The following is a 12,688-nucleotide window of genomic DNA, read 5'->3' on the forward strand; positions in this document are numbered from 1 at the left end:
GCTGATATTATTGCGCCACCAGGCAGGACACATGTTTAGTAGGCTACCTACTATTTAAAATGTGGTATTCCAACTAATTTTAAGGGGGGAAAAGGAGCAAATTTACTTTAATTCTGTAGCTACTTGAAGAATCTAGAATGTAGTGTTTTCAGAAATAACTGATAACTGATAGATAAGGAAAGGGCAGTTATTATGAGAATTGGCTGTCCCTTGTGCACTAAACATTGAACTTAAACATGCAGGAACAGTAGCAATTAAGGCAACAAATGGTACATTGCCCAGCAAAAGGTAAGGATTTGAGTCCAGCAGCAGGAAGGTCTTGCTGCCATGTACAGCAAGGACTTTGTGAGATTATACCTTGAGTATTGTGTGCAGTTAGGACCTCTTTATTTGAGGACAGGACTGGACTGTAAGATGTTACTGATGGCTGGGAATTCAGTGGACACAGACTAGGGGTATAAGATAGGCCATTTAACACTAAGATGTGAAAAAACTCCCAGAAAGTAGTGAACCTCTGGAATTCTTAATCACAGTTAATGTTAAATTATTAAATATGTTCAGGCAGGTGGGGTTAGATGTTGTTCTTCAAGCCAAAGAAATCAAAGGATCTGGGGAGAAAGCAGAAACAAAGTACTTAATTTGGATGATCAGATATTAACATTGAATTGAAGAACTAGTTTTTCTCTGCAATTAGTTGCCTGGGGTTTTATTACAGTTGATTTTATCATTTCTACTATGATAATACCCAGGACTGTATCCAGTTTTGTACTAAGGAATAATGAGATATTATTTTATTATTAGCTTTTTCAGAGTTCCAACAAGTCCCAGCACAGAAGGAAAGTTGTCAGACTCTGGAACCAAAACGGCCACCACCACCACGTCCTGCAGTTCCTCCTTCAAGACCTGTCCCACCACAAAGGCCTCCTCCTCCTACAGGTAGATATTTATTTCTTACCCATTCTCCATTCTACCCACCATATTCATCTGCAATTGTCTTCCTTAATTTATTCTTTACTATATTAACTTTGAACTTTTTCCAAACATGAGTGAAAAAAAATCTGTTAAATGGAGTACAATATAGAAAAATGCAAAATTGTTCATTTTTGGCAGGTAAAGTTGAGAAACCTTTCTTAATACTGACAGATCAGAGTTCTGAAATGTAGAGGGATTTTCAGATGTTCTTGTACATGTTTACAAAAACCTAGAATGGAAGTTCTACAAGTGACTAGGAAGACCAACAGAATGTTATTTATTGCAAAGGTGAAACTAGATCTGGAGATGCAGTTTCTTCTTGTATGAAATTCATGCCAATTACTGGTGAACTTTTGTTGCATTTACCAAAGTGTATCCTTTCTTGTGCAAGAAGACTAAAACTATACAAAGTACTCTTGGTGCAATCTCAGTGAGATCCTGCATATTTGCAGAAAGACATCATTGGTCTTGTACTCAAAACTTCTTTTAATAAGGACAAACTACCCTTTGTCTTAACTGCTTATTATACCTGCATGTTTACTTTCAGTAACTTGTGTTTTAAATCAGTTTCTCAGTCATCACCATTTAAATAGCTGAGATTTCCGATCTCAAAGTGATTTGAGTTCAGTTACTTACATCATACTTACTAACTCATTCAAAATGTCTAGATCATCTTTTATCCTCTTCGCATTTTCCTCACAATTTCAATTTTTTATATTATTTATATAATTTTATATGTAATCTCAACTTTTATATTATTAAATTTAGAAATATTTCCTTTTCTAAATTAATGATAAAGAGAATCTTTGAATTTATGGGATCGAACAAGAATCTCTGCAGTATCCCAAACTCATCACTGCATACCATCCTGAGAAAGGCATTTACTCCCACACTGTTTTCAGTCTGTAAGAGTGTACTACTCCCACTTGTCCATGTTTTAATTTTGCACACCAATTATTTGTGGAACTTCAAAGGCCTTCTGTAAATCCAAATGCACCACCTCCACTGGTTTTCCGTTATAGTACTAGTTACAGCCTCAAAACTCAAGTAAGTTTGTCAAACACAATTTCCATTTCACAAATTCTTGGTGATTGTGTTTAATCCCAATGACACTTTCTATATTATATGCCTTGCTAATAGACTAGCAATTTCACTTCTAATGATGCTAAACTAACCAGTTTATAGTTCCTTTCTGCCTCCTTTTTAAAATAGTCCTCCTTTAATCTGCAGGTATTGTTTCATAATTTATCAGATTTTGGATGATCTCAACTAACTTTTTTTTTATGGCTATTTCTTTTGGATGCAGATTATCCGAGTTTTAAAGTTAAGAGTACTTCAAAAAGCCTCATTAATTTCCTTGAATTCCTCTTTTTCATAAGTATTTCTTTCCCAACCAATTCTAGGAAGTTATTTGTGTCCTGTTGTGAAGGTAGAACCAAAGTACCAGTTTCTAACTACCATTTCTTTCTTCCCAATTATAACTTACCTTCTAAGGCATCCCAGTCAGTCTTAAATAATCTTACTTTTGTTTTTGGAAACAATCTTGTAGATTTCTTTTCCCCATTGTTATATTTCTTGCATATTTACTCTCCTACTCTGCCTTTACTCTTAATCTGTAAGGGTGTTTTTGCCGATTTCTAAATTGGTCACAATAACCAAGTTTGTTAATATTTCAAACAACTTTGACTCATTTTTGATTTAATGCTGTCCACTAATTTTTGTTAGCTATGTCTGGGTTACAATGTGAGGGAGAAGTGAGAAAGCCTGTAATACTTGGTGGTCATCTTCAGAAATATAGTATCTTGTGGGTTGAATACTTGTAGACATTGTCACGACGTCTGCAACTTCAATTAAGTACAGATCTGCAGTTTGTTTTCTTTTTAAACCAATACAATTTCATTATATAAACAACAATGTACATCTGATTTCCCCGTGTATTGAAAATCCTTATTTAATTGGTTTATTATTGTGACATGTACTGAGATAAGGTGAAAAACAGGTTTTCATGCCACCCATACAGATCATTCCAAACACAAGTACATCAAGAAAGTACAAAGGGAAAAACAATTAAAAAATGCAGAATATAAAGTTATGTCACAGAGAAAGTGAAGTGCAGGTAGACAAATAAGGACACAATAAGTGGCATGATGAAGTTGATTGAGAGATCACAAGTTCTTCATAGTATATAGAGGCCATTCAAGAGTCTTAGCAGTGGGATAGATTCTGTAAGTTCAAGTTTCATATTGATTTTGTAAAGGAGCACATAACAGGATGCTCATCAGGCCATTCTCTTGGATTACTTTGTAGAAAGCCTTACTTGATGGATACTTCTTACAGCTTTGCATTTCATAGTGTATTTACCTTAACCTTTCCATCCTACCTCCATACTCTACAACTTAAGACTAATATGTTTTATCTCTTTCCCAGTTCTGATGCTTTGACCAGATATGTTGATCCTGCTTCTCCTTTCCCAGATACTGTCCTATTCAGTGTTTCCAGACTCTTTCAAATTTCTAGCATCAGTGTTTTATCTTTGTTAACAGCCTTATTAAACTACTTAATCAATGAAAAACAATTTATATAGCTTATTGGTAGGTACATGTTTCTAACTAAATAAACCATAGTGTGCATGCACATACATTTGTGTACACTAACATTAAGCTCATGTTTGCTTCATACATACTAATGGCCTTCTCTGCACTATAATTGTATTGCTTCGTGAAGGAGCGAGAAGTCCAGCAGCCACTAGGAAAGAGTTGAAAGGTAAAAATTATGATATTTGATACTTCCTTAAATCTTAACCTCCGGTTATGTATAACAGTAATCCCTGCATGATGTGCTGAATAGTTTTTTTAATCTTACGTTAATGTAAACCCTTGAGTAAAGTTATTACTTCATTTTTCCTTTGCACTTGGAAAAAATACTATAAAAATTGATTGAAGGAAGAGTCAGTACCACTGAATTGTTTTCACTACACAGGGATAGTTTACATTTTTTGCTTTGTGTATTTTTTGCCTTGTGAGACTAAGGCAAAGCAATGGATGTCATTTAACCCTCTTTCTTGATTGTTTTGAAATCTGTTATTTTTTAAAATTTCCTATCAAAGGCTACCTTTTAGTATTATTTTCAACTCCTGTACAGTACATTCAGAGCTAATCCATTCACTTTGGTTTGCAGGAACACTGTCTCAATTAATATTATACTGTTATTTTGTAATTGTAGTCAATTGGCATTGCACCACATTTACTGAACTGCACAATCACAAAAAGGCAACAAAATTAATGTAACCATGGTAATATTATCAATAAACTACAAAGTAGATAATTCCCCATTTGTGCTTAATTCTGCTTAAATTGATAGTGACTTCGGGTAATTGTCCACAGGTAACTCTGTTCCACAAACAGTGCTACAAGGCTAGCTCTGCATTCGGCTTTCATAAATCGAAGTGGCTAAACCAGCTGCTAGATATATGGCTCTTCAAAGTTTTTCAATTTCTTGCTTTGTATTTTCTACTCTTGCTGTGTCTACTGTGATGGTTATTATGTAGAGAATATATTTTCTTTCTTTTCCCCTCATAAGGTCCTGGGGCACCTGTCAGTCCAGGGTTAGCTAGGAAGGAAATGGAAGGTAACTCTTGTCTATGACATAACGTGTAAATTATTAGAGTTAAATGAAGTAATTTTGTTTGCGATTTTGAATAAAAAAATTACATAATAAATAATGGGTATCTGCATGTAGTTTGCTGTGATTACTTTGTCAAGGGGACTTCATCAGCTTGTGTTCCTTTGAAAAATTTCCCTAGTAACTTCCTAAAGTGAAGTAGCAGAACAGCATTTATACAAACAAGTGTATATGTAGTAAATTTTAACTCATTGTTTAAAATGCAATGCAGCCATTTTATTTGCTTCCTAAAGGTGGTTACAGAAATATTCACTCCTTCTCCATTGTTTGCTCCTTCTCAATTCCTCTGCCTGCCTTTCTGTCCAATACTCAACTCTCCTTCTGCTTCCATTTATCTGGCAAGCTACTCTTGTCATCCTGACCAATTTTTATTTTTAACCAACCTCACAAAAGCATGTGAACTAGTCATTGCCACGATGTTGTTTGTGAGAGCTTGGTCTGCACAAATTGACTACCATGTTCACTCTAGAACAGCAACTATACTTAAAATAAAGTGCTTTAGGACATTATAAGTGGAATGCCAAAAGTTATTATACCAATTCAAATACTTTTTTATTTTCTATTTTTCTGTCTCTAACAATTGTTGGATAATTTCTCTCAGACCAGCAGATAGTCCTTCAAGAAAAGGATATTAGCTGAAAATCACTCACAATTTGTCTTAAGTTGTTCTTGCCTGATTACTATACACTACCAATAAAATTAATGGGACAGCACAATTGGTTTTCCAATTTATGATCCATATTAATGGCTTAGAGAGAGTCACTGAGAATTATATTGAAGGGTGGCATATATTGCAGCCAAATTTTCTTGATGTACAAAAACAGCAAGTTGCAGGAGGAGAAAGTTTTCCAAAATTCTCTGATTTAGAAGTAGGAATCATTGTATCTTCTTCAGATTCAGAAGGTGTAATATTCAGTGTTGGAGCTGCAGGTGTTTTTTTTTAAAACAAATTATATAAATTACCTGGATAAAGGTACCAAAAATATGGTTGGGAAATTAGCTGATGACACAAAAATACATGGGGAAAATAGGTTGGGGAAAGAACATAATGAAGCTTCAAAGTGATTAAATAGTTTAGGCAAGTGGGAAAATATCCGACAACTGGATTATAATGAGGAGTGTTAATAAATTTGTTCATTTTAGCACAAATGATAGAAAATCATTATTAAGATTGCAGGCCTCAGAGCTGCAGAGTGCATGATTCAAGAAATGCTGGTATGCAGGTAGATCAAATGTTCTGGAAATCTAACTTTCCCATTTTATGTTAGAGAATTCACTAATGAAATAGGAGGGTTTCGTTTCAGTTATATAGTGCTTTGGCGAGTACAGTAATTATCACTTTCTTTAACAAATGATTGGAATCAACTCTGAGGTGGTTAACAAAGCTAATACCTGGAATGAACCTGGGGTGCTTCCTCCTTCGATTCCAGTCCTGATGAAGGATCCCAGTCCGAAACATCGACTGTATTCTTCTCCATAGATGCTCCCTAACTAGTTGAGTTCCTTCAGCATTTTGTGTGTTACTCCATACTTCCAATATCTGTAGTATCTCATGTTTATAATACCTGGAATGAGCAGGTTGATTGGACATACTTGGCTTGTATCTATTCAAAAGATACAAATGCTGGAGAAACTCAGCAGGTCAGGTATGGAAATGAACAGTTGACATTTCAGGCCAAGACCTTTTTTCAGGACTGGAAAGGAAGGGGGAAGATGCCAGGGAAAAAGGTGGGGAAGGAGGAGGGGAAGAAGGATAACTAAGTGATGACAGGTGAAGCCAGGTGGGTGGGAAAGGTAAAGGACTGGAGAGGAAGCAATCTGTTTGTATAGTACACTATAGAGGAAAGGCTGAGATGTGATAGGCAAGTCAGAAGAGGTAAGAATCTAGAGTTAGGAATAGAATAAGAGGGGACAGGGGAGGGAAAATGGTATCTGTTGGCATTCAGAAGAGTATAATCAAATATCCTGAGGAAGACACGAGACTGACAGGTGCTGGAACCTGAAGCAAAAAAACTGCTACTAAAACTCAGTCAATCAGGTAGCACCTGTGAAAGGATACTTGATATGTAATTTCAAAATCATTCTTTGGTTCTCTTTAACCCACATACTTAACCCATTGGGCCTCCTTATCCCGTTTCCATCTGCCTGTCATCCCTCCCATATCTGATTTAATACCTTCCAGTGTTTGTTTCTACATCATCCCCTCCTTTCCTGGTTCCACCCATCACCTGCCAGTTCTTGTTCCCCCCACCTCTTTATACTGGCTATCTCCCCACTGCACACTCAATCCTGATGCAGTGTTGGCTCTTCCCTTGTATCACAGGGAAAGGTTGAAAGGTTACCACAGGTAGTCAGGAATGTGCCACTGAGGTTGCAGTCAGATCAGCCATGATCATAGTAAATGTCGGGTGTAGGCTGAGGGACAAAGTATTCTCCTGTACCTGATTTAGATGTTCTCATGCAAAGAATCTGCAAAAAGGAGATACAATGTGAATGAATAAAAATTGGGCAAAGTATTACTCAGAACTGTTAGAAAGATAGTAGGTTTTTATAGTACAGAGGCTATAGAATGCTGCAGTACAAGAGGATTAAAAATTGGTTTATACAGTAACTTAATGGAGATTAGGTAAATGAGATGATCGTATTGAAAAACATAAGATGTTGAGGAATTTTACTGGATTAATGCTAAGAGAATATTTCCACTCATTGGAAGATATGAAGTCAAGAAGTATGGTTACAGAGTTAGGGAATCATGCATTTAAGTGAAGAGAGGAATCTCTTCAGAGGGCTGGTAATCTTTGAAATAATTTACAGTGCTTGAGATGGACATATGTTTTAATTATATGCATACTCAAGGAATGAACAAGTGGGAAAGTGTACCTTAGGCCAAGTTCAAATCAGGTATGAGCTTATTGATTGGGGCAGCACAGGCATGGTAGCGTTGTCAGTAGTGTAATGCTATTACAGCGCTGGTGAACCAGGTTCAGTACTGCCGCTGCCTGTAAGGAGTTTGTACATTCTACTGTGACCGCATGGATTTCCTCTGGGTGCACCAGTTTCCTCCCACACACCAAAGACAAGTTAGTAGGTTAATTGGTCACATTGGTGTAATTAGGAGTTGCGGGCTTGTTGAGCCAGAAGAGCCTGTTACTGTGCTGTATCTGTAAATAAAAATACAAGAAAAATAGTGGGGCACCATGGCCTGTTTCTACTCCTATATCTTGTGCCCTCAACTTTTTATTCTATATCCAAAGTGAGGATTCAAACATGGTACAATGAAACAGACACATTTCTTAAAGATACTCCATGAACTTAATGATATTTACATACATTGTTCCCTCTGAGGTGTGTGTGCATACATCTTTTGCTACAAGCGCACAAAGGACTTTAAACTGTGAGCGAAAGGTTGTCACCCTCTATCTTATTAGCATGTTAAGTATATTTTGCGATCTTACACAATCACATTTCCTTTTCTGGTTTCTGATGCAGAAGGTGTGGTCAATGTAGAGCTTGCGATGATTTGTCTGCAGATTTAGAACTGGCTTATTTATACTGCTTTTTTGAAGAAGTTGTTCAGTGAACACTTGTAACTGGACAAAAGATTGCACAGCACAGGATTTTTGCCCACACTGGTTATTACAAATTAAAGGGAACATTGATTACATATATACAGTACACACAAAATCAACCTCAGGTCACTCACAACAGTGCTGTTATTAATTTTATTCCATGGGGATATTGTTCAAATCATTTCTACTCTGCCTAAGCATAGTGTTGTCAATTTATGCAGCATTTCTCCTATTGCTTGAAAATTGATCGCCTGAGTTGTTTCAATAAGAGAATAATATGATTATTGAATAAAGTTGAAACTTGGAATATTCTTTGGTGTTAAATGTAAATCTGCACGTTACTGAAACATTGTGAAATTTGCTCAATTCCATTTTATGCTGCATAGTGCCAAAGAGCCCAGCACAAGGCAGGAAAGAACCAGAAGGTAAACTTCTTTCTCATCTGGAATATCTTTAAATGCAGGGACAAAAGTAAATACCATTTTGTACTACCCAGTGTTTTTCCTTTTCTCTGCAGGTCGTGGTCAACCACCTCCACATGCAGTCACTAGTTCAGGAGCCGGTGCAGCTTCCAGACCGGTATATTCATCATTATAGTCTAATATTCAAATGGAATTGTGCATGTATTGTGACAAGAGAATTTGCCAAGTTAAATTACTTGAAGCTTTTGGTTCCATTATCAATTCTTTTTCATTACAGAATATACCACCACGTGCTGGTGTAATCAGTGCACCAGCAAATCAGGTGCCTATCAAACCAGCTGTAGGACTACCACTCTCAGACGTTCTGAGCAAACCAGAGCCTGTAAAAGGTTTGTACTTAGAACTACTATGGAAAGCTAGACTCAAACTCTGCCAGCTCCTGGTAGTTCCAGTTCCCCTGCTTTTCTCCCTAGCACCCGAGTCCTGTATATTGATATCACTTAAATGTTTGCCCAATTATCATTTGATGGCTGAATCACTTCGTTTACACAACCCTTATGTATTGTGAATGCCTGATCATGACCACTAGTTGTACCAAAAAGTATTCCTCACATTTATTTTCCTTACATCTTATAGGGTTAGGATCTATATTCTATCCCTTCCTATAAAATATTGATATTTAAAGTTTTAACTGTATAGAGGGTAGATGATATTAAAAAATATAATATAATTAAGTACACATGAGCTGGTGGGGGGGTGGGGTGGTTGGGCAGTACTTTGGTTTAGCTGGTAAAGCTGTGGCCTTACAGTGATTCAGGTTTAGCCCTGATCTGTACTGTTCTCTGTGTGGAGATGGCAAATTGTTATTGTAACTACATGGGATTCCAAAATGCTTAATTTCCTCCAATTATTCCAAGGGCAAGTGGATTGGTTAATTGGCCACTAAATTTCCCTTAGTATAGCTGGATGGTACAATCTGGTGGAAGGAGTGGTTACAGGAAAAATTAGTGGAAGATTGCTCCAGGAACGCCTTAAATGTCAAAGTCTATGAGGTTTTGTAAGTGTTTATAATATCTTTAACATTCAGTGAAGTTTGTTTTTGCTTTTAAGAAAAATAAAGTACAATTTTGAAAAACGTTAAAGTAAAATTAATTGGGAAAGTACTGGCCACGCTTCTTTCTAATCCTCAGATCAGAGATCCTGATTAATATGAATGTGGTCATTAAGAAACTTCCATCTGCCAATGTGTACGTGTAGAGCAGGGGTTCCCAACCTTTATACCATGGAGCCCTACCATTAATAGAGAGGTCCGTGGACCTCAGGTTGGGAATGCCTGATGTTGAGGAATCTTTAAATGCATGAAAAGTAAATGTCAACTAATTCTTTGTCAATTAGGGCCAATGCTCCTGCCAGAACCACTCAAGCCAAAGATTGCTACTCCACTTCCATCTCAACCCTCCTCAATAAGTTCCCAGAAGCTGCAAGAACCTCTTAAACCAGCTGGTTTGAAACCCATTTCTCAGACACCGCCCCCTTTTCATAATGTAGATCATCTTGCACCACAAGCTCCACCCCGCAGCAAATCTGCTCAAAACCTGCCAGTAGAACCTGTTACTGCAGAGCAGGTAAGTGGAAACAGTGGTATTGATTAAATAACATTGATTTAGTGATTATAAACAAAAATAATTTTGCATAGAACTTTGTATGTTTTTCTTCATCTTGTGTGATTAAAGGCAGTGATGAACAGATCTGTGAAATAACTGCAGAGCATTTCAGTTATTTTGTATTTCTGGTATTTCAGTTTATTCTGGTCTTAACAGAAAAAGTTATTAACCCTGATTTTAACTTTGTACATGATTACAACTTTAAAGTGGAAGGAAATAGCATGTTTGCATAATTTCTCATCTAAAAGATTCCTATACAAAACCAGTGATAATTACTGGATGGCTGATTACCACGCACCAATGTAATAAATAAATGGACTGAGAAATGAGGAATTGTGCCCTAGTAACATTACATATAATGGTAGGGTGTGGGTAGATCAAGGTCTTCAAGGATACCTGATGGTGACACATGGATAGAGGAAACCCAACATTTCCTTACATGTTCCACAGGCAGTACATTTATTTGGCAAGTCCCATTTATAATCATATTCTGAGTTCCAAGTGGCATGAACACTTCAACATAGTGCAGACAGGTATAAGCCTCGTGAATAAGAGCCACTGGCAATTCCCAAGCCTCGGAGTTGAAATGCTGGCAAGTGAATAGACACAGGAGACTGCAGCAGTGCTCATTTTTATTGTTGGCTGCTTCTTCAAGGCTAGTTGATGAGCCCTCTGGATGATTCACTAAATTTTCTTTAGTTCCTGTCGTTTATCACTTTCATTCTGGTAATTGAAATAGTTTTAATGTTTTTTTTTTAAATAACATTTAAAAACATTTCTAAACATTTCTAAATTTAAATAATTTAGAGCTACTATTCCTAATATGTCACCAGAGTGAAGCCTTTATCATGTACCATGAAATATTTGACTGTCACTAAACCTTGGGAGGTCAGGAATCTTGTGGGAGGATGAACTGGTGATGTTTCACTAAGTGAATTTTATGAGGTGTGGTGACGGATGCAAAATAGAACTAAAGCAGTACCATATTTCAGAAACACAGTTGCTGAGCCACAGAAGTATTCCAGGGCAAGTGAGCAAACAGGTGTTACTATATTGTGGAAGGAGCAGACTTCTTTCTGGCAGTGGAGTTTTCTATTCATCTGAAGTAACCCTGCCAACCATACAGTGGGCATTTGGCTTTGCATACAAGTAAATGGATTACTTGGTAATAAAGAACAGGTTCAGTTGCTTAAATCACAACAGTATTCTGAGATCGTGAGCTCTGATTTCTGAGCTCTTGAGGTAAATGTATGCCTTGACAGAATTAGTCTGTATTCCATACAATTCAAATGGAAATTCTACATTAGTGGTGATTTTAAATAATATTGTTTGTAAATTCTTGACCATGATAAAATTTGTGTTGACTTCTGAGGCAGACAGACCAACTAAAGAGAATGTGTGTTTGTGTTTTACAAAATTTGCTCGTGGTTGCTGTGAAGTTCCTTTTGTTATTGATACTATGGAGCAGAATGATAAACTATTCATTACACATTGGGTAACATGCATCTTATTAATGTACCAATATTCTACACTATGGAATAACAAGGCATTATTTTAATTCGCTTGTCAAGAAAACCAAGTTAAACTTTGCTTATTTTCTGACATTTCTAAAAAAAAAAGGGAAGAGAAAATGGACAGTGTTGGGCAACCTAGGTTACACACCCAAGGAGACGAGGTCGAAATGCAGTAACCATCACAAGTATTCATGGAAGCAAAACTGAGCAGACTGCAAAAGAGGATAACTTTGTTCAGATAAAAAAATTACTGATAAAGAATGTAGCAGAAATTCTGCCTGTATCTTATGGATCAAAATATTTTAGAATGGTCAATTTACTTCACATGCAAAATTGAGAATTTTTTGTATGTTTGAAAACCAAATCTGTCTCAAAGGGAATAGTTACATGACAGACCACTTGTTAGGGGATGAGGCAATAAGGGGAAACTGACTTATGTTAAAACCAAATACTCCTCAGATCAGATTAAGTCCATGGAGAGAAGAGCATTGACCAGATTCAACTTTGTTTCTCTCTCCACTAATGCTGCCTAACCTGCTGAACATTTCCAGTATTGTATTTTTTATCTCAGATCTCTGGCTTTGTAATTGTTTCAATATTTTAAACAAGTTTTAGATATGACTATGCATAAATTTACATTGCATATCCTTTAGTCTTCAATTGTTTGATATTTTACTTCAAATTTTTTCCTAGTGATAGGAATTTAGTAATTCTTAACCTGCATTTTACTGGTGATTCCTCAGTTTTCTCAATCTTATCCTACTAAAGAGTTGGATTTGAATGGTCTTTCTGAATTTGACTGCTATCCAGTGAGCTTAAAAGGTACTCAAGTATGAAGCCCTCTGCAATTTTTCTTATGTAGACTG

At 36.4% G+C, this 12,688-nt stretch overlaps 1 protein-coding gene across 15 annotated transcripts in view; it reads left to right on the forward strand.

Moving 5' to 3' along the window:
* The window catches only part of synj1 (synaptojanin 1), a 106,396-nt gene that overhangs the window by 79,148 nt on the left and 14,560 nt on the right, over positions 1 to 12,688 (forward strand). For 10 of the 15 annotated variants that reach the window (XM_073045068.1, XM_073045066.1, XM_073045073.1 and 7 more), the window contains 7 exons: positions 802 to 936; positions 3,697 to 3,735; positions 4,552 to 4,599; positions 8,609 to 8,647; positions 8,740 to 8,801; positions 8,922 to 9,033; positions 10,040 to 10,269. In XM_073045068.1, coding sequence (XP_072901169.1) covers positions 802 to 936; positions 3,697 to 3,735; positions 4,552 to 4,599; positions 8,609 to 8,647; positions 8,740 to 8,801; positions 8,922 to 9,033; positions 10,040 to 10,269 — 665 coding nt within the window. The remainder of the gene's footprint in view (positions 1 to 801; positions 937 to 3,696; positions 3,736 to 4,551; positions 4,600 to 8,608; positions 8,648 to 8,739; positions 8,802 to 8,921; positions 9,034 to 10,039; positions 10,270 to 12,688) is intronic. The other 5 variants (XM_073045076.1, XM_073045075.1, XM_073045077.1 and 2 more) reach the window with 5 other exon arrangements.

The sequence above is a fragment of the Hemitrygon akajei genome, chromosome 5, assembly GCF_048418815.1.
Source record: "Hemitrygon akajei chromosome 5, sHemAka1.3, whole genome shotgun sequence".
Classification (NCBI taxonomy): Eukaryota; Metazoa; Chordata; class Chondrichthyes; order Myliobatiformes; family Dasyatidae; genus Hemitrygon; species Hemitrygon akajei.